The 25,540-nt window shown below is 36.4% G+C and overlaps 1 protein-coding gene across 3 annotated transcripts in view; it reads right to left on the reverse strand.

The window, feature by feature from the left end:
* COL12A1 (collagen type XII alpha 1 chain) overlaps nucleotides 1-25,540 on the reverse strand; it is a 99,549-nt gene that overhangs the window by 37,615 nt on the left and 36,394 nt on the right. For all 3 annotated transcript variants that reach the window (XM_054629987.2, XM_077174834.1, XM_077174835.1), the window contains 25 exons: nucleotides 23,951-24,143; nucleotides 22,257-22,378; nucleotides 19,488-19,637; nucleotides 19,282-19,401; nucleotides 18,597-18,761; nucleotides 18,261-18,407; nucleotides 17,499-17,638; nucleotides 16,222-16,351; nucleotides 15,033-15,178; nucleotides 14,637-14,766; nucleotides 13,709-13,848; nucleotides 12,827-12,956; nucleotides 11,304-11,443; nucleotides 10,920-11,052; nucleotides 10,792-10,818; nucleotides 10,339-10,481; nucleotides 8,088-8,217; nucleotides 7,106-7,245; nucleotides 5,899-6,028; nucleotides 5,103-5,245; nucleotides 4,071-4,200; nucleotides 3,025-3,167; nucleotides 1,508-1,637; nucleotides 1,192-1,311; nucleotides 440-586 (listed from right to left, as the gene is read on the reverse strand). In XM_054629987.2, coding sequence (XP_054485962.2) covers nucleotides 440-586; nucleotides 1,192-1,311; nucleotides 1,508-1,637; nucleotides 3,025-3,167; nucleotides 4,071-4,200; nucleotides 5,103-5,245; nucleotides 5,899-6,028; nucleotides 7,106-7,245; nucleotides 8,088-8,217; nucleotides 10,339-10,481; nucleotides 10,792-10,818; nucleotides 10,920-11,052; nucleotides 11,304-11,443; nucleotides 12,827-12,956; nucleotides 13,709-13,848; nucleotides 14,637-14,766; nucleotides 15,033-15,178; nucleotides 16,222-16,351; nucleotides 17,499-17,638; nucleotides 18,261-18,407; nucleotides 18,597-18,761; nucleotides 19,282-19,401; nucleotides 19,488-19,637; nucleotides 22,257-22,378; nucleotides 23,951-24,143 — 3,369 coding nt within the window. The remainder of the gene's footprint in view (nucleotides 1-439; nucleotides 587-1,191; nucleotides 1,312-1,507; nucleotides 1,638-3,024; nucleotides 3,168-4,070; nucleotides 4,201-5,102; nucleotides 5,246-5,898; nucleotides 6,029-7,105; nucleotides 7,246-8,087; nucleotides 8,218-10,338; nucleotides 10,482-10,791; nucleotides 10,819-10,919; nucleotides 11,053-11,303; nucleotides 11,444-12,826; nucleotides 12,957-13,708; nucleotides 13,849-14,636; nucleotides 14,767-15,032; nucleotides 15,179-16,221; nucleotides 16,352-17,498; nucleotides 17,639-18,260; nucleotides 18,408-18,596; nucleotides 18,762-19,281; nucleotides 19,402-19,487; nucleotides 19,638-22,256; nucleotides 22,379-23,950; nucleotides 24,144-25,540) is intronic.

The raw sequence follows: 25,540 nt of genomic DNA on the forward strand, positions 1-25,540 counted from the left end.
GCATGAAAAGAATGTACTTGATTCATCATAATTGAAGAAATTTTTTGAAGTTTCTTAGCTGAAGCCATCATCAAAATCACTGGACATTCCTATGAGGTAAAAGCAGAGTATCAAAAAGCCTAGACCTGCTTAGTAACATGGTTAGATTCTGTAGTACCCTGGAGATGGGTAAAGATTGACTCCAAGTATAGCTTCACAAAATTTTAGGAAATAGACTAGAAAATTTTATTTCATCAAGTCATTACTTTAAAATATATTTTCATGACTCTTTCCACAATCAGTGTTATTAAGATCTACCTCATGGACAGAGGACAAGTATTCTCCATGAGAGGATGCTCAGGCTTTCTAGCAACCAGCCATCAAAATCTTCTCTTCATCAACATTATCTCATACCAGCATATGTATCTAGCATGACTACAACAAAATTGTTCTGACTTACATGTAGTGCCTTGATCTGTCAAAGGTATGCTCATTCCAGAATCATACTGGGCATAAACATTCACATCATAAGTAGTACTGGGAGACAGGTTATGCAAGGTGTAGGAAGTCACTTCTCCCACAAAAAACTCCCTGGGCTCATTTGAACCTTGAATCAAGGAAGCATTAAGACCAGAGAAAGAAAGAATCATGATTACATGAACTACAAAACTATTCCGTCTCTTATATGTCAGTAAATGTTAAACTCATTTTTTCTAAAACAAAGCATATTGATTTCTTAAATTTTGGCGTATTACAATGTTGCAAACAGAACATACACGTAGTTTTACAAACTATTGCACAATTTTTGTTTTCAGCTTCTTGAGAGATATGTGTATTGTTTGAAGGCCACATAAAACAAAAGTTCTGCAGGACCTTAATACCCAAATACTTGTCTAATATCCTCTCATATACACCAGTTCATAGCCTTAGAAGGACAAGAGGCATTAAAGAGGCTAAAAACAAATCAGGTCACTGTATAAATTTTTAACTATACAATTCAATCCCTGTAATTGAATGTTTGATACTACAATTGAGAGTTTGTGTTTATTATAGAATACTGATCATAAGACTAAAGTTTTCATGAAAATTGGTAAACAGAGGAAATAAATAGATCCTTTAACACAAAATGATACATATGATTTCTGCTCTGGTCTGCCATTAGCTACTCACTGTTCTAAGAGTGGTGTACTCAGAATGAACAAGTTTTCTTACCCACAGGCTTGTATACAATTTTATAGCCAAGAACAGGGGATGGTGAAGGATCCCAGGAAACTCTGAAGCGTGTATACCATTCATCAGTTATATACATATTTTGAGGAGGAAGCAGGCCAACTACAAAGAAAGAAAAAACCCCAGTCTAATTAGGCTACTGATTGTTTTTCAGTTTTTAGAAATGCAGATTGTTACTCTGCAAGTAACAATCACATCAAGGACATAATTAACTTAATGAAACCTTTACAATGTTGAAGTGTTCAAGGAATATGTCTTAAATTTAAAAAAGAATGATCAATATGAAAACTATAATTACCAGTTCTGCCATTTCCAGTCAGTTGTCCACCATCTCCATCTTCATACACAGCAACAACAGTAATTTTATATGGCGTATCTGATTGTAGTGGTTGTAGTATCACATTATTCCTTATGCCAGGAACTGTTGTCTAGAACACAAAAGAAACAGAGGTAAACACATTCACAGTCTTGCAACTGATCAGTAGTGACAGTAGCTAGAAACAAAAATTTGTTCTGACATTTGGCACACTGTTTTATGTCCATCATAGAAAAAGTCATTCAGGATACCTTAAGGGTTATAGCCTATAAACAATTATCAGTATTTTTTATTTTGAATTACAAAACAACGTGGCCATCACAAAAACATAAATCAAATTGATTCTTCAGTCCCAACACACATCAGACTGAGATGCTGCAGTTCTCTACCAAAATTTCAGTACTCTTCCCTCATAGAAATATAGAAGTCATAATGATGTGGGTTTTTTCCTTGGCAGAAACAAGTTATTTTAAGAAGGAAGCTCTAAATACATTGACATATAAAAATGTCCCTATTTATGCATCCCTCAATCTCAACTTCCTTATGCAGCCAGGCACTATTGCTACCTTCTAACGAAAATGTAGGTAAAAACCCAAAAGTGATCCTGCTCCATAAGGAAGACATAAAGCACTGAAACTAAGGGAATAATTTGAGGTATCTCTCTCAAAAGTGCATGCCAGTCAGTACTCACTATGAATACTTGATTAAAATTTTCAGTTGTTTGAGACTTGCTGTTTTTATGGATTGTCCAATCTTTTCTGCAAAGATATGTGTGTTGAGAATATGTGTGTCCTGAGTAACGAGTCCAGTAGGGAATTTTCAAACAGTGAATTTTCATGTGCTATACAGTAATATAAAGGCAATAAAAATGTCATTTTGGCTGGTGGCAGTTGGCAGGAATTCTGCCATTGTCCTCTACAGGATCTGAGCTTTGCTTTGCTATAAATACTCTGTGAATTTTATAAGCTTCAGAATAACTTGTGCTATCATTAAGGTGCAGGAAATGAAACACACTTACAATTCATACTGAAACTTAGAACAGCAAGTTAGATGCTGAATCAAAGTTACCATTGCTGTCGTATTAGACTCTGTCAATTCTCTTCAAATTAGGAAATGCAGATTTATGTTTATTCTGTATCCTAGAACACTGACTTTGTAATGAATACAGTATGAAGTAATAGATGGCTATTCAATCCATCACACTTCAATGAAAGGCCAGGAAGCAGATTCTGTTCAGAATCTTCTGATTAGTGTGTGACTCATATATTTAACATTATTTCACATACATATTTTTTCAAGAAACAATATATTTTCTGTAGCTTCATGGAAAAAAAACCTGTTTTACAAAAACCATGGCTTCCTAACATTTACAGCAATGATCAGAAAACCCACAGAGCCTGTACAGTGTACTGCATGTAGAACATGTGTCTTGTATTTTGTGTAGCCTAAAGAATTGATGAAAAACATGTCAGTGCTTACTAAGGAATTACAGAACTTACGTATTCGTCAATAGGGTCTCCCACAGTGGGTGAATAAATGATTCTGTACTGCTGGACTGGCCCATCAGCATGATCCCATTGTACAGAAAGGCTGTTTGTGGTCTCATCAAATACTCTCACATTCCTTGGACCACTACGAGGCACTGAAGAATGAAAATACAGAAGGTTTTACAGGGCATGATACCTCTAGATCAGTGTCATCCTCATCAATTCAAATGTTGCCCTGAAGCCAAATCAAGGGCCCTTCCTGAAACCCTGAATAAATATATATACATGGGGAGATTAAGTCAATGATCATGCCTGAAGGTCTTAAATAGAAAGACAGCCAAACTGAAACAGTACTGAAGGGAGAGAACATCCAGATGTGCAAAGTGAGCATCTACACACATTCTGCTTCTCAAACTCCTGCAGACAAGTATAACTATAGCCTGCCACATCTTCAAGTTTTAGATGAATATAGGGATTTTACAGGGAGAACATAGAAGAAGCAAAATTATTGTTGTGGACAGGTTCTGTTCATGTTACTTCTAGTGTGAATTTTAATGAATTTAAGCATAACACAACCAAGATCCTATGAGATAAGTTGTAACAAGGAGATTTTGGTGTTTAGGTGTCTGCAGCAAAAAACAAACAGCTGGGGAGGCCAACACATACAATTACTATGTCAGACACCAAACATGAAGCCCTTTTTTTCTATTGACCACTAATTCTACCCATCTTAATAGGCTATTTTTTTATAAAAGTTATATTGTTATTCATTGGTAATTTGATTTTGAAAAAAGCTTTTTAACTCTTACACATGCAAATTAAGCTTATTTCCCAATTGAAAATTACATTGCTAATAATTCAAGTACCACAACTGACAGACAGCATAGCAAAAATTCCCTGCCACAGAGGCCTATAATTGCTGCAGGCATACTTCAGATGCATTAATTCAGAGTTGCACTAAATAGCTTATATTATTTGTAATTGTTACTAATTTTATACGTTTTTCACACACCAGTTTTGACGTATATTTTACAACACAAGTACTGACTGTCTCTTACATGTTCTTCCCTGTGCTTGGCTTGGATTTCCCTCTCCATCTGCATACAGAGCTATAACATTTATTGAGTAGGCAGTGTCAGGAGTCAAGCGCTCCAGAATCACATCACGAGTGTTGCCTGGTACCACAATCTAAAACAGAAACAACAAGCACCTATATAAATAAGGTTTCCACTTATACCATCTTTTCTTAGAAAATAATTTGAATGAAATATAGAAAAATTGGAAACATGACCATGCTGCAAACTGTCCAAGAAAAATAACATAAATTTAAAATAAACATGTAATATTGAAAAAAATTCAATACCGATGAAAAAAAGAACAAACAGCATAAGAAGCTCTCATTCTGCAAACACAGTTGTTACTTTTTACATTTTACATTAAAATCATTCAGAAAAAATAGGAGAAGCATTCATAAACAGAAACTAAAAAAGTAATTTCTGTCACAATTTACTATGTATAAAGGACATAAAAAATCCTTACAATTCCTTACATAAAAACATGTACATCTAAGTGTACAATATGGGTGTTCATTTTATGTTAGTACATTCATAGTCAAACTTTAAAAATGCACTTATTTCAATAGAAGTCCAGGAATTCTTACTTCACACCTGGAGGGTAGTACTTTTTTACCCATATCCAGATTTCACTCACCAACCCCCACAAAAGAGTAATGATTTAGGGTAAGCAGATGACATCTGGTTTCCTAATTACACAATTCCTAATAAATATTTGTTGTCGCTGACTCTCTTGAAAAAAAAATTATTTAAATCATATTTATCTGCAATATGATAAAGGATACTCAATCATCAATACAGAGTTTTAAATGGGAGAGTATTATTTCTTATTTCTTTCATTTTACCAAATTAAGCCTCTATTAACAATGGACTAGACTCCTATAAACACTGTGCTTTGCGCAGAGACTCTCCTGGGCAGACAGTTGGCCTGAGTTTACTATTATTTTTTGCATTCATCAAAGGAAGCAATATTCTCTACACACATTTGACTAATAGTATAAAAACTAAATTACTTACAGATTCTGATGGCCTTGGGCCAGAGAGTGGAGCATAATTAATTCTATATTGCTGTACTGGACCTGGAGCGGGTTCCCATCGGACATTCATGCTGTTTGGTGTGGGATTGTAAACGTGAATGTTTCTTGGTGTTCCTCGCTCCACTAGATCAAGGATAATTTAAATTAAGTTTTACAAAGTTGTAAGTTCTATTTCTAAATGAATTTACAACAGTGCTCAAAAGAAGCTGAAAAGCACCTCAGCTCAAGGTAAACACATTACTTTTGTTAGCCTAAAATTTACAAAGCTAAGAATCTCCATGTTCAGTCTTTCCAAGCTTCCATACCAGGCAGCAAAGTAAATGTTTGTACTGTAAATTGAAAATATGATCATAAGACTTTGTTTTCCTATTGTTGATCAGATATGTATGAAAAATAACCACAAACTCCATATTTTAGGTCAAGCTGACATTAGTAGCCCCAACTTCCTAGAAAATTTTAAGTACATGCATGGACATTAGCATGGATTAACAGCAATATTCACTCTTTGTTCACAAGTATTTCTACTAGCACTGCAATTAAAATGTTACTGTTCTGTGAAGTAAACACTAAGTATGCTGCACAACTTTTGGAGCTAAGCTTGCCTGAGTTAAGTGGAATGAAAGCCTCCACACAAATAAGTGAAGGAAACAGAATAAGTAACGAAGCTGCAAAAATAACCAAACAGGTAAATTTTTAATGTAAAATCAATTTCTAATGATCTGAGGCCATTCATAAAAAAATCCTAACATTTTCATGAAAAGGGCTATTTTACTTACAGGTGCGTCCAGTGTCAGAGGTACGTCCACCATCCCCCTCTGGGAAAACTGGAACCACAGTTACAGTGTAAGGTGTGTTGGGTTCAAGAGTCCTCAGGATGACATAGTTTGTATTTCCTGGTACTGTGGTCTATAAATTTAAAAAGAAAGGGTCAAGAAACTTACAAAAACATGCCAAAAAATAGTTTAAGCTTTTTTATTTATCACATACTTCCTTACCATATCTAATTTCCAGACTGGATGTGATAAAAACTTTACAAAAGGTGAAGCTAAAAAATAACATGGTTTTTGGTATCTTCTTGAACTGCTGTTCAAGAAGATTCTCTCTCAGACTTAATACAAATGAATTCTATGCATTCCTATTTAGTTCCCTTACAGTTCTCTCCACTTTTGGGTCCAGATCCCGCTGTACTAATGAAAGTAGCAGAATCTGCCGTGAACTCTTTAATGTCTACTATTTAGCAGCTCAGAGGCATTAAAATATCACTTTCTAAGTTTAAGAAAAAAATTACATAGCACTACAACATGCAGATGACAAGAAGCATAATGAGCAGCTCATGTTAGGAAATAAAACTCCATGGCACTTAAGAATATTTGTCATCAGTAGCACCTTAGCTGCTATTGAAACAATGGCATTCATGTACAACTCATTTCATGTGCACATTGATTTGCACTGGTGTAGAAAAAGAAACACAACTGGGAAACAATATTTCCCAGTCTGCAGCAAGGGTTTTGTATTTTCAGGATTCTTTTAGCTCTTTAGCAATTAAATAATTTCGGGAGATTAGAATATGGATTTTTCTGCTTCCACCAATACCATTGAAGCCTAAAGTCACATGACTTCTTAGCAGAAAAGATGGGTAGAAATTAAGTCTGCCAACTTTATAAGATTTTGTACACCCTGAAGTCAGCTTTACATTTACACACAGTGCCCTAAGGATAAAGAAACAAAAAATTGTGTGTGGTATTAAATCCCATGCTAAGAACTAATCACTGATGGCCTATTATATGAAATCAAACATCTGTAATACATATGGGAGGAACTTTCATGGAGTTGCTGTGAATTTTTTCCAGGGGGGCTATGAACAAAAAAAAAAAGCAGTGCATAGGCAAACAAGACCTACTTCACCCAGCAGCATTTCTCTCATCACCACCATGAGGTGTAATTTATCTGAGATGGTTAGTGAGATCCACATGAAGAATTTACCATTTCCTCTGCACCTCCAGCTGTAGGTCCATAAAACACTTTGTACTGGCGAGGACTTCCTTCTGCATGATCCCATCGAACATTCAGAGTACTGGTGGTTGGGTCATAAACTAGCAAGTTCTTCACAGTGGTGAGAGGTTCTGAAACAGATCAATAAGATGTCAGAAATGTGGAACCCTATTGTCTCCTTTTTGCTGTCAGATCACACCTCTGTAATGTATCCTTAGAAAATTTTTAAAATAGGTTTAGTAGCTCATGTTAAATCTTATTTATCTTCATCACTCAGAATACATCAGCTCTATCCAACACCACAAACAATGCTAAGTTAGAAAAAATTATTTCTGGACACTATTTTAGAATTATGCAATGAGTTTATTCGAATTTTTTCTCCATTCCTCACCAAACCCATAGCTGTGTCTAACTTCCCATTACGAGCTCATAATTAAAATAAATGCAACTGAATTAATAATTTTGTAGTTATATAATTATTTAAGTAAATACATTGAAATGGGTTTTATAACTGAAGTGTCTCTGATAGCAAATCACTCTGTGATTTCTATAGCAGGATCAAAAGAATGCATCGATATAAAATGGGAGAGTCCTAAAGTGCACACTATGAAGGTCAGCATCTCAATTGAAGGCGCTTAAAAGCACACATATATGAGAGTAACATGCCCTCAGATGCCTTAAGGTGTTTACTAAGTTCTGGCATAAAACAATTAAACAAATTAAAATGAGGAAGAAGTTCCATAGTAAGATTAGGGTTTCTCTCAGCTGTAAAAACTGGGCGTCAAGTCAAAGGCAGTGGTCCAGGGCTTATCTAGAGCCAGGAGACTGACAGGTGCGGTTACTTCAGAAACTTGAAAACCACCAAAGGAAAAATGACAAATACAGATGGGATGAATTTCACCACAAGAAACTTTTCTCAGGTCTTCTGAAAGCAATATATTGATATTGTCTAAGAGGACCTGAAGTTACTTACTGGTTCTGCCTCGTCCTGTCATTCTCCCCCCCTCACCGTCTGCGTACATTGATGACACAGTAATAGCATATGGTGTGTCGGGCTGCAGCTTCTGTATCACCACACTGTTCTGTCGCCCCCCAACAGTAGTCTGCAGCAAAATAAAAGGAAAATATTAAAATCCCTTTTGTAATCTCTATTTTGTGCTTATTGCTACAGTAAAGAACACAGGCATTTGATGCAGAGTGGAAAACACTGTGATGTGTTTTCCACACACAATACTGCAATTTTCTTCTGACTGACACTAGCAGTAGACATTGAACAGTAGTAATATTTAGTATATATTGGTTTTAGCAAGTTTAGACACAAAGCCACTATTCTTTAAAATCTCCAAACTTGAATACCACTACAATTATATATAAACTCCCAGTTCTGTACCAGCACAAATTATATTGTAACTCCTATCATTCTTTGTACTTTTAAAACTATCTGCACATTTTCAGAGCCTATTCAGCTAAGGTGTTTGGCGTAACACTTCCAATCATCTGCTGATGAACAGGCAAAGAGCAAGCATTTAGATTACTTTAATTTACAAGCAGACTATTTTAACTTACAATCAAAGGGATTTTTTGTACTCAAGTGTACAAAGCTCCTTTCAAAGCACAAATGCTTTTATCATCCCATCATGGCTCCCTCTACATTTTAGTATCTGATTGCCTTTCAAAACCTGACCCTAAATGATCATGATGGTCTCAGCAGTTCTATGTGCAGTTTTTGCAGACCTTTTTTTCTGTCTTCAGATCACCTGTGATTCCTCTTGGTGCTGAGGCCATTAAAAGTCAGACAGGACAATAAAAACCCCCGAGAAATTATATTTTAAATATTTTGGTGTGGACTATTCTACTGCATATCCAGCACCTACACTTTAATAAAATATCAGAGTAGCAAAAGAAGACAAGGAATTATGATCATATGACTGCAAGTAATTTGCAAAGAGACATTAAATGCCGTGAGCAGAGTAGGAGAACTCTGCATGCTCTCCTCAAATAGAGGTGTTTTCTCCAACTACCACTGCTTGACTCTATTCCAGCTGTAAGCAATTAAGTCTATTAACCATATTCTTTGCACGGATTTCAAGAGAATGATCATAATTCCCTTTTTACTCCACTGCCAGCAATTAATTACAGATGTCAATTAAACGTATTGCTATTTTTTATTTCTCTAGTGATTTCTCACTAAAATAGTGTTTGACTGCTCAATATACATTTCAATTACCTCAACCCAAATGCATGTTGTTCAGAAGAGAGTTTAAATGGGTGTGTAAATATCCAACTGATTCTAAAGTAAATATTCCTAGATATACTTCTGAACATGAGTGATCTCCATTTACAGAGGCGAGCTGAATGAATGTGGCTCTCATTTGAGACTGTTCTTCTGACTCATTTGACAGTAACCACAACAGCCTCCTACTAAAGAATAGGGCATTTTTAAGTAGCACATATTTCTGATAAACAGCCTGACTGAATTACCACTCCCAGGCTGTGTTGCATAGACTGCCAGTAGCCAAAACCATTTGTGCTGACAACACGGGGAAAGCTGGCTGATCTTAAAGTACTGTCTCTCCATAGCATTACAGCTTCTCATCACAGTAAAAGAATCTAAAATACCTTAAATACTTCATTAGCACATGTTTTGCATGTATTTCTCTTTACAGCTGCTACCTCTGTGTGTTTATTCTGACCCTAGAGTGGTGAGAGAGAGTCTCAACTGTTCACAGCATGTTCCATGGCAAAGTCTTCTCATAACATGGGAACTACACTATGAAAATGATGGAAAACTCTGGACTATGAAAGTATTCATGGTAGTTCATATTATTGATTGTCCTGACACCTCTATCTGTGACTTGTACCCTTAGATGCTGATTGACTTATTCCTCAACACACTTTATTTTAGTTTTATCCATAGATAAACAGCTGGAGTTTATGAACTCAAAGATCTTTTCCAACCTGAATGAGTCTATGATTATGTGATTTTTTGAGATAACAGGATGCATCCAAAATTATTGCTGCTCAATTAAGAGTGTTCTAACTTGGATTTGAAAGGGGAGAAAAAACGATGGGAATGTATACTTATTCACTACAAATATAAATCTTCAAGTAAAAGATAATTAATATGTACAGTGTTGTGTTTTGAAAAGAAATTATTCCAATGGATTACTTGACAGAAGGTTGCATTTAAGGCTGAATAACTTAAGCACTTCAAAATTAGTTACCGACTGTTCAGGGCCATCCCCACTGATAGGCTGGTAAATGATCCTGTATCTCTGCACTCGACCACTGGCAGGATCCCATTTCACAGTCAGACTGTGTGAAGTTGCATTGTACACCTGAAGGTTTCGTGGGCCACTCTTTGGGGCTGAGAAGCATAATAAAGAAAGGAATAAATATGTAGCTCACCACAGAGCAGAGACAAACACTTCATTCTTACTTTTAGGGCTGCATGAATGCCTGATTAAGAGCTGAATGTATTAAGTACAGGGGAACATAAACTGTAATGTTTGTAAAATAATAAACATGTGGTAATCTAGTGTTTAGTATTCTTCCAAATACACAATAATATTTATTAAATGATCTCAGCTTCTTAATGTCAACATTCATCACAGTTTAGAAAAAGGGAGCTATGAGTTTCCTTCAATAAAATGGTACCTGGAAATTCAGATTCTTACCTTGTGTAGTGATAGGTACCAAGGGTACTAGGAAAAAAGTAGAAAGAATTTTCAGAATTCTTGTATGTGTATGCCTTCTGTTTCAATAACTATGAATAACAACATGGAGAATCCCTTTATTTACTTACATGTTCTTTCACTGCCAATGAGCTCATCACTTTCTGATTCATCAGGATAGATGGCAGTAACTGAGACATCATATAATGTGTCTGGATTCAAATTTTCAAAGACCAAACTATTCTCTTCCCCATTTAAGATAGTCTTGTGAAGAAATTAAAAAAAAAGAAAATATAAATAAACAAAACCAAAACATACAAATGAAACAGGCAAACAGAGTGGGATATAACTGAGTTTTTACTCAGTAACATCACTGAACATGCTGTAAGTATGTGTTCTACACCTTCTCACTGAATTTCCAAGTTACAGACCATTTATCAATTACATTTCTGAGTTTAAAAATACACCCTCTGAGATACTGACCACAAATACATAAGATGGCTGTCTATTCTTACCTCCTGTTTTTCTCCTCTTCCATAGGGCCCCCATGTTATTCTATATAGAGAGACATCTGGAGCTCCATGATCCCAAGTACCTCTGAAACTATTCGTGGTTATATCTGTGATTCTGAGATTGACTGGTGCTGGCACAGGCTCTATTATGAGAAAAGGAAAAATGTTCCACAAAATGTAAGAAAAAAATAAATACAGTTAAACAAAAGAATTACTCAGACAAATAATTTAGAAGATTATGTAGAAGACTCATCTCTCAGCTGCCATGATTCTAATACTACAATCAAACACTGTGGTATTACCCAGCCCATTTACACTAAGCAAATTATCCCTCATAAGGTCACATCATTAGGTCATTGTCTGATAAAACAGACCTCAGCAGAGGCCACAACTCACATGCCTACTCAAAACAACTGAAATCCTGGCTGTTACATTTTGGAGTTATATGGAGTGAATGTGAACTCCCATCGACGCAGGTCAAGTTCCTGCAGGACTTTCTCACAAATCTTAAAATTCTTTATATAAGCCAAATAAGTCGCCACTTATTTAGAAAGAATTCACAGAGGTTAACTGAAGGTTAAGGAGGGAAAATATTATAGCCACTGGGAAGAAATATGTAAATAGGTAGAACCAGAGAATTAAACTTGAAATAATTTCTTTGGCAGACCTTTCCTCTTCTTTCCTTACAGACACATCTACACAAAACCACAGGTACAGAGCAAAGACTAGCACAACAGTAAGCAGGAAATCTCACAAGCATTTTTATACTCATCAGACTACCAAATGAAAACTTCAGAAGAAAAAATGAGAATATTAATGGGTTTTTTCTTCTTTTTCATACGAGATGGAGGGCCAGTGAAAAGGTAAAATTACTCTTTTCTAGTGTAGGTTTTTCTGGTTAACTATATTCTTAAATCCTAAGCTTTGATCAGGATGAGAACTTCCTTGATAGCTGCTTTCTCCTTTCAGTCTGGCACATCTCTTGTGTGAAGATCAGCTCTTACAGCTTGTGCAGCCCCATTTCCTTGCCTTTATTTGTTGAGGTTATTCAAATCCCACCTTTATGATTCTCTAAAAGTAAAGGCTGCTTTAGCATCCCATGATGCAAAAACTCTGTTGGATCAGAGGCAGGATCATGTCTCTCTAATCTTCTAGTACATGGCCCAGCTTCTTACTCACTTGCCTAGATTTCTGCAAAGACTTGCTAAAACTTTCCTCTATTGTCCTTACATTTTCTTATCAATTCTACACCTACACCTCTCCTTCAGTCTTTAAATAGAAATAGTTTTGCTTCAGTGGCTCCTCACCTCTTTGCAGACTGCAATGTCAGAGTTCACTGCAGTAAGATACAAGTTATCTAAGGTTTCTGCGGTTTATTATATTGCAAATAATGCTACAAGTGCAAATAAAGTATTTCTCAGATTAAATTAGAGCTTTACTTAAACTCAATAACATATTCCAACACACACCATTTAAATCAAACATAAGGCAAAAACAACCACAAAATGATTATTAGAAAAACTTACGAGTGACAGCTTCTGCATTTGTTGGTATGGATTCCCCTTCATCATATACAGCAACAACTTTTACATTGTACAGTGATTGGGAGGAAAGGTCAGAGAGAGTAATGCTGGTTTTGAGTCTGTCAAGCTCCACCTAAGAATAAAAACAGTAACTTAAAGGATTGTAAATTGCTCTATTTCTTACTCTGCATTTGCTCTAATGGCAGAAATTCCTGCACTGAAAAACAAAGTATTCTGCACTACATTTTACCATTTGCCCTTAAATTTACACTTAAACATGGAGAACTCTCTACTAATTCCTTTGCAAAACTTATTATATCAGATACACATAGTCCTTGTGGATCTTTCACTGCTTTATTCCTCTGGAAACAAGGATGCAGACTGAACCTTTGGAAAATTCTGGTTCCTTTAAAAATCAAATTTAATTCTCCAAGAGCTGGTTTATGCCTAGCAGCACAATTAAGGAAAACTTGTACATAACTAGAAGAGATCTCTAACAATGCTCATTCATGTTCTGTCAGGCAAAGAGGCTAACATACCTTTATTCCACTATCCTGTCCTCTTAATTGTAAGCTATTCTTAGACCTTGGTAGTACGACATTTAAGCAGAGCATAGAAATGGCTATTTACCAAAACATATGAAAATTCTCCAGTCAGTTTAAGGATTTTTTCCTCTCTGGAGGAAGAGGAGGAGGAAGAAGGGAGTACCCAAGAAATCTATCTTGTGCTCATTCAGTTTCCAAGAAATACATACACTTTCTTGACTGCAATCACTATGAACTGATGTTCTTTACTCTCACTGGTGATTTATAATATGACCTTTATTATTATTTTAGTAATCTAGCTTCTCAAAATAAAACTTTCCTAGTACTTTAAAAATTTTACCTCCTTTACATCAGCATCATCAGCTATTTTGTATCTTAGGATGTATTTTCGAACTTTTCCTGGGGCAGGATCCCAAACAACATTCATGGTGCTGTGAGTAACATCCTGAATTTTTAAACCTCTGGGTCCAGGCAAAGGTACTGTAAAAAAAAAATTACAGTAGTAAGTGAATGCTATTCATAGCAGAGGTCTCTCATAGATGGAAGTGAATTCTCTTCATGTCTTTCAGTTAAAGTCTTTTCAGTGAATGGAAGCAACCACTTTCTGACAAGTTCATTGTCCTGGGCATTAGATAAGAGAGTTCAAAAGCTTATTTTCCCAGCAATGAGCAAAATAGCTATAAACTATGGTAGTTTCACCTTTGTAACTTATGAGTGCAATACTTCCAGAAGTATCAGGGATTAAGACCATAACGTTTGGTGACAATAGCCAATTTTCATCCACAGTTAATGGTTTAAAAATTTTGAGGACATAAAAGTAGCCATGTTGCATGCATCTAGACCAGAAGCATGCCTTTGCCAAAAGGAAATGTTTAAGGAAAGGTATAAAAAAGGAAACCATTTTTAGATCTATTTTTTTCTTGATATAACATGCTTTTTTAGTATTCTCTATGCTTAAGAGGATGTCTGAATTCGGGAACAAGGTTTCTAAATTAATACAAGCAACATTGAAACCTTTTAAAAACACTGTGATCTCAAGAGTTCCTTCATTATTCAAGTTAAAAATTATATTGTTCCCCTTTTAGTAGCTGGACCCTTCTCATAGAAATTGCCTTTGAGGCCTTCAGGAAATGTGTAAGTGTTGGAAAATACATAAAACATGGTTAAGATGGTTTTCTAAATTAAACAGATTATATAAAAACTGTTGCATGAAATTAAAATTAGGTGTTGCTGAAGCAATAACAAAGCAAAAATCAAAATGTCCATACATGTCACTTCCTGTGTAGTGAGCGGGTCACTCTGCATATCACCAAACAATACGTAAGCTGTTAAAGTGTACTCAGTGTTGGGGATGAGATCTACCAGCTGCACCTCATTCACTGACGGTCCTACACGCATCTGCGCATGAAAAATAACACACCATGTTTAAAAACTGAAGAAAGCAATGGTAGAAAAGCAAACAATGATTTAACTTCAAGGGAATTTTGTTTGTGAGATTCACAGTATATTTACAGTTTCCTGACTGATGTCATTGTATATAATATCCCAGTAAGTTCACTGTACTTCAAGACGTACATGCCAGTCTTTTGACTATTACGATACTCTAACATTTTTTCTTAATTTATTTTTGGTAGAGAACAGGTAGCAAAGACAAATTCTCTTACCTCTTTCTCTGTGGCTGGGACTGTAGCATTCACAGGTTCATATGTCAACAAATAACCAGTAGCCCCATTGAGAGGTTCCCATCTCACTCGCATGTAAGTTGATCCAATGTCATAAACATTCAAGTTTCTAACTGAAGAGATTGGCACTGTCAAATAAAAAATACATATTAGTTTATTTCATTCAGCTTCTTAATATTTGATATCACAATTCATACCACTGAGAATATTGCACATGGGTATTAGGGCATGTTATGGGTAGTAGAGAGGAGATCTGCAAACAATAGTATTTAAATGCTTAGTTTAAGAATGAGGTAGTGGTAATACTGTTTTGAATGTGGCCATAGATTTTTTACATACACAGCTAAAACTCTTACAGGTCAGCACTGGAACATTTTAATCTTGTAAAAAGCACATTAACTCATTTTACTCAACATTTAACATTGAAAATTCTAATACAAAACAACATGACTGGCTTGGGATCTGTACAAAGAGGATTTTTGTCCTCTCTTTTTGTTGTCTATATTTCTCAAATTACTAAATAAATGAAAAGTTTCCATGAAACGATATGAAAATGTAACACAGACTTCATAAAAATTATATACATTTTAAGGATTTTTTGACAAGCCTAATACAAAATTAAGAAGGGAAATGAACAGCAGACATTCAATATTATTAAAGAGGCAGAAGAGTCATTCTATGTTGCATACAGCATAAATGTACCTGAAATCCATGTAGACAGCTCATAGGAGAAACATAGCTGAGCTGTTACTCATAGAAGTGGCATAATTGTGTTGAATAAGCTTTTGCTAATTAGAAATAATTCTGTCTGGCCGTAGCAGGAATTAATTATGTAGCATAAACAATTTGTTTTTTATCAGATTTCAGGAATTTATAAACTCGGTCGTGTCATTCATGTCTGTTGTTCTAGTTTTGTACAGCCATGCTTTATGAACCTAGAAAGAAGCTGGGACTAATGTCTATTTTCTACCACATTGTAGCTTCACTTTGCTGAAGTCTTCAAGATAACAAGGTCTGGACAACCAGAGTAACACAATACAGTTTGGTAATTCAAATTAAATATTTTACTTCTGCTAAGAAGAAAATCCGTAGTGCTGAAAGTTCTACTGGACAGCTCCCCAGGTGCCAAACTGGCTGTTAACATGTTACTCAAGACCCACTTCTAACTTACAGGTTGTTTCCCTGCCGATCAGAGGTTCACTGCTTTCATCTTCTACCACAGAAAACACGTTAACCACATATTCTGTTTCAGGTTGCAGATCTTTCAGAACTGTTGTTCTTTCCATCCTACTTACATAAAACTACAAGAGAAGCAATGTTAATCACTGTAAGAAAAATATTTTTGTAATTGTATCTCTAAGAAAAGCAATCATTCCTTGTGAAACTGCAGAAATCAATGACAAGGAGATAAGTCTGGTCCTAATTTTGTATACATTTTGTCTGACAATATAGCATTATTTTTGCATAGCAAGCTGTAGGGAAATCTCAGACGGACACTTGTTTCAAATTGCATTCATCTGCTTAGCATCACTTAGAGTGCATTCTGATATCACACATGGTTTACACTTCTATATCACTAAAGAACATAAAGAAAGGACCAGGAAAAAGGGGCCAGTTTGGCAAAAAATTCAAAACTGGGATAATCTACATGGTTACAGCACAAGGCACTGGAAACACCTTGTAGAACAGAAATGTCTGGATAAAGTCAAATTGTAAAGTCAGTGTGCACTGGAGCAACAGCTCAAACTTTATTCAAAGCCAAATCTTGAACTCTCCATGAGCCAAATATAAGATTGGCCACAATTAGAGATGGTACATTCAGAGCTAGGTACACAGAGGCACCTGACTACATTCTTCTAAACACTTCATTTTCCTAAATACGATTCTGTTTGATTAAAGACAGTAATGAGCAATTCAGATTTCCCAGGACCAAGAGTTCCCAGCCAGTGGCTCTCTGTGCAGAGAAGTAGTACTACAAGATAAGTTTCATCCTGTGCAATAAACAGTTTGGAGTCATATACTGTTAATCTGAGCACTTCTTACAACCTGTATCCCCCACTGTCATGTTCTCTACAAAGAAGGAAATGCATTAAAAGGACAGGGGGCCTACCCACGAATATGGTCAGAAAATTTCTGGTGCAGACACATTTGAACTAATATATGACAGTGGAAAATGAAAATAAAGGAGTTACTAGAAATAGAAGACAAATCTTTAAAAGAAATATATTTTACTTCTAGATTCATGACATTAAAACAACCAAAGCAGTATATATGCTCCTATTTTTTGTAATTTTGTGTAACATTTCCCAAGGCATGATATTCTTGACCTTAGGAGCACTTTTAAGTTGCTTTTACACCCTACTCAGCACAAATTCAGAATGATATTACTGTGATGTGGAAGTCCAAGGTTACACTGGACATTGTAAAAGATGAACATACAATACTAACCTGTTTAGGGCTACCTCCAGAGGTAGGATAATATTCAACTCTGTATCTATCAACACTCTCAGGAGGTGGGCTCCATCTCAATCTGAAAGAACGAGGTGTCACTTCTGAAATAACTAAATTTGAAGGAGGTGGCAAATCACCTGCAAGAGGGAAGCAAATTAAAAAGATATTCATTTATCTTGTCAGAAGGGGGGAAAAAACACTTTGTATAGTTGCTTATATTTATTTTTCCTCGGGATTTCTTAAAACAACTGCATGAAGACATAGCTCATATTAACAGACTCCAGATTAAACAAGTTCCCTATAATTCCTATTCCACTTCAATACCAGTGTTTCACTGAAGAATCATCAGCTAACATTACATACATGTTTTTTCATGCTCAGCTTTGGTTTTGGGCTGTCAGACATTAATACTTGAAAAGAGCAGGGCTGCTAAAATTTTCCTCATTGAATAAGTATCATCAAAAAACATGCCACAATGAATAAAAAGCTGACACACTAAGAAAGATACTTCACAATTCTGGGGAGAAAAAGAAGGCACATCCAGCAATGTCATGCTGTGTTAGTTATAACACAGTCACTGTTGGAAGGAAAGGAAGGACCCCTGCAGGGTAGTCCAGGTGGTCTGCACAACTTCCTCACACCAGCAGCTGAAAAAACAGCCCATGGCTAACACAGTGTTCCAAATAAATAATAAAAAGGAACTAGCAGTACAAGCACATAAATGGATAAAGAATGAAATAGACTGAAAAGGTGATGTACCTGGACCTTTCACACTGTTACACAGATTCGTGGTTACATTATCAACAATGGTAGCCAGGAAGGAGAAGTCTGCAACATTGTAAGCATGGATGTCATCTGGATCTGTTGCAATCTGCTTCAATTCATTTTCGTCTGCATTTTTAATACCTTACAAGAGAAGAAGAAAGCAAAACCTGTTAGAAATTATGGCCACGAAGCACAATAGCATGCAATTAAGTCCCTAAACACATTCTTCAAATAACCTTTTATGTACTTATGTATGTGGCCACTTCTCTGTGGGTTTAGCAGATGAGCAGGAGGGGGTTGCTGCAGGCCATGCCTTCATGGAGTACTTACCAATTGCATACAGCTCCACTCCCTCATCTCTGAGTTTTCTTGAAGGGGCGACTACATCATCTTGTGATTTGCCATCAGTGATGAGAACACCAATTTTGCGAGCTCTGGGCCTTAAGCCAGCAACTGGTTTGAAGTTGTTTTTTAAGATGAAATCCAAGGCCATTCCTAGCATGACACAAAGAAAGTACCCATCACTGTAAACTGTTTGCATATAGTAGTCACAGTAAACGAAATCAGTGCATCCTAGTGACTTCATTCTGACAACATAGTTCCACTGTTTATTTCCTTATAGAAGCATTTTGAATCTAATTGCAGCCCATCATCTAGATCTGAGCAACTGATACTATTCAGGTGCTCTCTTACCTGGTGTTGATCACCCTCCTGACTTCCACTACCCCTCCTTCTGGTTCCTGGTTGCCTTCATCCCAACCCTGAAATGGAACTGACCTTTCTTCTTTTCATAGGCTCAACAGCAACACAAGCTCTTCATCACCCAAAACCTCTTCTAATACATTTCCCCTGAGTTTATAAGCCTATGCTGTACCTCTTCTTTTCCAACCATACTGAGCTGAACTATTAAGTCCTTTTTATCATAGACACATTTGAGTTCACTGAACAAAATCAGGGTCAGCTACTAGAATCATTTTCATTGGAGCTAAAGTAAAATCCTGGCACTGTGACATACCTGTTAGAGTATTGCCTCCTTTGTATGGTAAGTTGGCTACAGCCTCTAACAAAGACTGTTTGGTTCGGTAAGCATTGAGATTCCATTCTGTCCTGGGATCACCACTATACTGTGCAAGACCTGGGAAAAAAGCCACCATTTACTCAGTCATTATGTGTCTCTGTAGGAGGTATGCTCCATTTTCCCTCCAACATGTGAGAACTTACCAATCTGCACTTTGTCAGGACCAATATCAAAAACTTCAACAATACGGGCAATGAAGTTCCTGATGGTTTTAAAATTTGGCCTCCCGATACTCCATGAGCCATCCACCAGCAGAACAATATCAGCTTCTGCTCTGGTTCTACATTCTAAACCTGCAGTGTCAACCAGAAAAATATAGCCTTAGCATGATGGCTTTCTTTCCCCATCCTTTTAGATGACATATGTCATGAGTTAGCTTCCAAAATAGCTCTAGTTTTATTCACTGGCACTCCGTCAAGTATGACCTATTTGAGAGCATTATTCACACTAGTCAGTGGTTCCATGGCAAAAGCTGTCTAAATTCCTTCATGTATGTTTCCTTTTAAAAATAAGCCTTTGCAAATGTCAAGGCCAGTGTTCTCTATTGTCATGTCATTGTCTGTTTTGGCCTTTAAATATGGCTGATCACTTGATTTCAGAAGTTTTGTACAAGACTATTAAACGAGCCACTGATATGGCAGTAAGCACTATTAGATTATACAATTTTATGGTATTCTAGTCTGTCACGTATAGCTAAATTACTGATTAATTTTCAATCATGTAATAGTGGGATTAACGGTATGTATTACAATCACTTTCACATAAATAGCATTCCTCAATTTTCAGGGGAAAAAGATATAATAATATGTGTGGTATAGAAGTTTGCATGTACAGAAAAGAAAGAGCACAATCCAGAGAAGACACACAAACATAAACACAGGTCAAGAGATACAGAGGGAAAAAGAACAAACATTCATATAAAGCTGCAATGTTCTCTAAAGGTAGGAAGTTATTTCAGATATCTTCAGTTTACAAATTACAACATAAAATATGCATCATATTGTTTTCATCACAAGGAAAATCACAAAATATTTATACAAAACAGAAAGACACAATAATTTTATCCACAGCCATTTGCAAAAAAAAAATAAAAAAAAAAAAAAGCCAAAATCCTTTCTCTCTTTTTTCCTGTAGATTTTGTTACCAGCTGCAAATTTTCTGGCTTCCTGCCATCAGAGCTTCTGGTCTTTATATGGAAGAAATCCCATTGAGAAAAATCATCCACACTCATCACAGTTGAAAGATATTGTGATTTCATATATGTTCCACAGAACTGATCCAACACTGTAGACTCATGAATATAACTATTCCATGTACCTGGGGGTTAAAAGCATGATCCTCTTCTGCACAGAAAATATAGATCTAGTCTTTAGTCAGGACAATAAAATCAGTTGGAGTAGGGTTTAAGTCAAACCATGTTAGTTCAAAAAATTGCATGCAAAACTTTTATATGAAAGTTAAAGTTAGCTTTATGTACAATTAAAAAGTTAATCTATTTTGACTTTTATGTTTCTTTCAACATACTATAGTCCCCCACATGGAAAATTCTAGTAAATGTGCCAGATCTAGGGTGATTTTCCCCCCATTAATAAATAATTCACTGTTACATTTGCTGTCCAAGATATAAATTAATTTTTCACATTAACCATTACTCAAATCCATGCATTAATAAAACTAATTAACTTAAAGAGTATAACACCGAAAACAGAAATGAGAGCTACTATAATGAAAAATAACAAACCACTCTTTGTGCAATCTTTTGTTGCCAGCCTTATTAAAGCTTTGGTCTAATGCCACTCCTGGCCTGTTTTAGGTTTTTTTTTTTTTCAGTTTACCCTCTATTATTAGACAGAGTAGGACAATTATTTAGGAAGTTTCTAAAAATATTTCAATAAAGTCATATAAAAGATGAGTATTTTTTACACAGCCCAATGCGAGCTAAGCAAAAACAATATAGTCAGCTGTCAGAAACCTCTTTTTCTTTATTTAACTCTGAAAGGGCTTTGCATTTAGGTTCTTTCTCCTCACCAAATTCTCTCTGATGGTTATCCAAGCATTGAAATGGCAGAGGAGAAAAGGCTTTACTTATTCATGTATACTTGACTATTCAGAAGAAGACTTGCTTTTTTATGCTTTCCATGAAGAACTGAGCCCTGAATCCTTCTTCAGGTACTATAATTGAGATTATGGTGAGCACAAATATTAACATGCAGAGGCCTGTTAAGCACACCAAAGGGAGGTAAATATCATAAAATTCAAAGAAGTCTTGAAAGAAAGGTTTACTAGCTACAGGTTTAGTAGTGAGAAGCTCCCAGAGATACTGGAGAGCACTCTGCAATTGCCTCTGTGAAAAAGTCTCCTCCTACTTTGAAAAAAAACCAAAAGACTAAACAATTACTATGTTGAATATAAACTTAAATAATATACATTAACACTAGGACGTTCCCAACTATCTGATGTTTGTTCATTGTATCATCTTAGTCTTAAAAGTCACCATATAAGGACAAAAAAAAGGGCCAACAATCTGCTTAAAGTTCCTTGTTCTACTCCTGTGAAGACCCCTGTAGATGAGCCATGATCTCTGTTCAAAAATTTGACCTTATGTGATCTAACACAGATGTGGACAGCTTGAAAATGCAATGCAGATGGCTTTGAATAATCAGCAAAACACAGGTTGCCTGCATTATCATCTTTGTAAGATCATCTGGAAGGTGCAGAGGACTAGAACTGTGAACTGGGTCATGCTTTGTGGTCATTTCAGAACAGGGTTTATGTCATCAGGGAAGGGAATATAATGAATCCTGTAAACAAGTATGTGCATTAGAAAAACAAAAAGCAAATGTAGTAAACTTTTTATCTTTTTTTTTATCCAAAATACAAGACTGCCTTTTCTTCAATTCAGTCATGTTTACCTCTAGATAAAAATGGCTCCGTAGTAGTATCTGAAAGGGTGGTCATCTCTTGTCCAACCAAAGGGTTGCTCTCTCCTCCTTCAAACATCCCAAAAACATTTACCTTATAGGTAGTTCCTGCCCTGAAACAGTCAAAGAGGTGTACTTTAACTAAAGTCATTTGGCTAGTAAAATGCTAAACACTTCACTTATTAAATTCTCACAGATAAAAAATACCTAATGGAAAAGGTGCTAAAACATGAAACCCAAATACTGGCTCTTCCACAAGACATTGATGTTTCAACAATTTAAAGCTGATTTTACACTCTATACTCAAATTTATAGCCTTCCTCATTCAAGTTATTTAATTCTGTGAAGAGAAATTGTCCAGGCAGCCAGACATCAGGTTAGGAAAGCTAAAGACCTGATAGAATTAAATCAGGCCAGGGACATCAAGGGCAACAAGTTTTTATGGTACATAAAAGGAAGACTAGGGAGAAAATGGGCCCCCTCCAGAAGAAAACAGGAGTCCTGGTTACCCAGGATATAGAGAAAGCTGAGGTACTGAATTATATTTTTGCCTCAGTTTTCACTGGAAAGTGCTCCAGCCACACTGCTGGAAGGTCACAGAGGGCAAATTAAGGGACTGGGAGTGATGCCTGGGCTGCATCACAAGAAGCAACCAGCTGGTCAAGAGAGTTGATTCTCACCCTCTATTCTGCTCATGTGAAACCCCACCTGGGGTACAGTGTCCAGCTCTGGAGCTCTGGAGCCACCAATATAAGAAGAGCTTGGACCTCTTGAATGAGGCCAGAAGAAGATCAAAAAATGATCAGAGGGATGGAGTATTTATCCTGTGAAGACAGGCTGAGAGTTGGGGTTGTTCTTAGAGAAGAGGAGTCTGGGGAGATCTTTTGGTAGGACTCCAGCACCTAAAGGGAGCCTAAGGAAAGCACTTCAGACAGGGGCATGTAGGGACAGAGAGCAACGGCTTTAAACTGAGACTAGATTTAGATCAGATATTAGGAAGACGCTCTTTACTGTGAGGGTGGTGTGACACTTGAACAGGTGGCCAAGAGAAGTTGTGGGTGTCCCATCCCAGGGCATGAAGGCCAGGTTGGATGGCAACCAGATCTACTGGAAGGTGCCCCACAGCAATGAGGTTGGAACTAGATGATCTCTAAGGTTACTTTCAACCCAAACCATTCTATGACTGCATGATTCTTTGACTTAATGACCCCATTTTAATTATATTTAGTATACTTGCCTAACAGATTTTGACTTGGTGGGAAGCCTGCTTTAAAAAGCCTCTGATAAAATGAATCAAGAGCTAAACTAAGCATCTTTTGAGAGACATGAGAAAAGAAACTTTTGAAAGTAAACTTTAGAAATCTCAAATATCCTTTATTATTCCATTATCTTTCTCATATGTGAAGTACAGCTCCAGCCTATATATCTTTGCCTCCTTCAGGTCCTGTGAAAACACCACAAGTGATGTAAATGGATAATCTTAGAAAGAAACCTGCCAGGTACCTTTCAGAGATGGCATAACAGGATTTTCATAGCTAATTGACAAAATTACTTGCTTAACTTACAGCAGATTTTACAAGGCATTTCAGTACCATTGATCACAATTAAACAAAATCCTAGGCCAAAGTTATTTAAAGGAAACTGAACAAAACAAAGCAAAAACCAGTATGAGGGAGTATGCATACCTAAGCTCCTCCAGTACCACTGTGCTGTCATAGGGCCCCACTATTAATTCTCCAAGGCTCCCATCATCTTCAGTAGGGTGGAAAGTTACTTTGTACCCCTTCACTCTCCCTGGGGCTGGCTCCCAGGTTACTCGGAAACTTGACATAGTTGAATCTGAAGTTTTCAGATTTCGAGGTGGTTTAAAGGGAGAGGCTGAAAGGGTGGGAAACAAAAGTGTTTAGATCAGGTCTACACATGGCAAAAAATCAACAAATATGCTTTTAAGTATGTATATAAATATATATATATATGCAAGTCTAGTATTAGTGAGAGTCCTAAACTCTTTTTTCCTTTCTTTAGCAAAGACAAGTATTAAGAGATGAAAGATGAGATTCCTGACATTTACCTATTTAATCAATAGGTACGTGGGCTAAGTCTATTTTTGAGGCTCCCTCTGCAGTCAATGGACTAAGGGATAAATTGTCTGGCAGCTAAAGCAACTTCAACAACCACAGGTGTGGCAGTGTGTCAAAAACCAATTCTTCTGAGGAGTGCCAGCCAAACAGCTGGTCAAGGTTTTTAGGTCAAGAGCAAGTTCCTCAGAAGACTAACAGCTGCCCACTGCAGGGCAGTACTCACAGACAATAATTAACGAGCAGTTGCTAGCTTCTGCATTTTGTGCAACTTTTACTTGTGTGCAACTCTAAAGTGCAGTCATGGAAAAAAATGCATCAGTGCAAGCTCAAAGTTCAAAAAATTGGGAATCAGAGTAAACAAAAAGCTACCACTATAGCTTTGGCCTAAAAGACAGAAGAAAAAAAATTGCTTTGTCCCTGTGCCCATGCAATAGTTTAGCTATAGCCAAAAGATCATAAATGTCCTCAAAATGTGAATTCTGCTGAGAAACAGTAGATACACTCCTACTCACAAGGAAAAGTACAGATTCTCTGTCTCATCTCTTGTCATACTCCCTGAATGATCCTAATAGCTTCCACTAAAAAGATGACTCAGGCCTCACTTGCTTCCAAAGAGTGTTTACCACCACAGTTATTTAGACTGAAAGCAGAGCTATATCTGTATCAAGATGAAAAGTCCAAAAATCAAAAGCAGCTGGATGATCTTAAATTTACCTCAGTATAATTTTCAGCATTAAACAACCATGTATTGGTCAAGAGCTGATCAAGTTTTTGTGACTCCTTTATATCAACCACATTTTAGGTTAAGAAGAAACCTTTCTTCAGTAACTGAGGTGCTGATATCTCCACTATTAGGATACTTTTATCTTACTTCCTGTCACTCAATATAACATATATTCAGAAAACAGAGAATGGCAGGAACTATCTACAGAGCACCTCAGTGAATGGCACTAGTGTCAGACAGGCAGAAACATCTTGAAAAAGATTCTCTTTAGGTAATGGCTTTCCATCTATGGAAGCAGAAAACTGACACTAAATCTGATTGATCTGAACATATAGAGAACATTTCCTTACAAAATATAAGACCAGCGTTACATTCCTACTAAAGGTAGAGTAGAAAATGAGTTTTGCTTTTTCCACAAAAATGCCTTCACTGAGACTTAATAAACATTTTAAAGTTTCAGTTTCTGAGGG

This window comes from Agelaius phoeniceus, chromosome 3 (genome assembly GCF_051311805.1).
Source record: "Agelaius phoeniceus isolate bAgePho1 chromosome 3, bAgePho1.hap1, whole genome shotgun sequence".
NCBI classification, from domain to species: Eukaryota; Metazoa; Chordata; class Aves; order Passeriformes; family Icteridae; genus Agelaius; species Agelaius phoeniceus.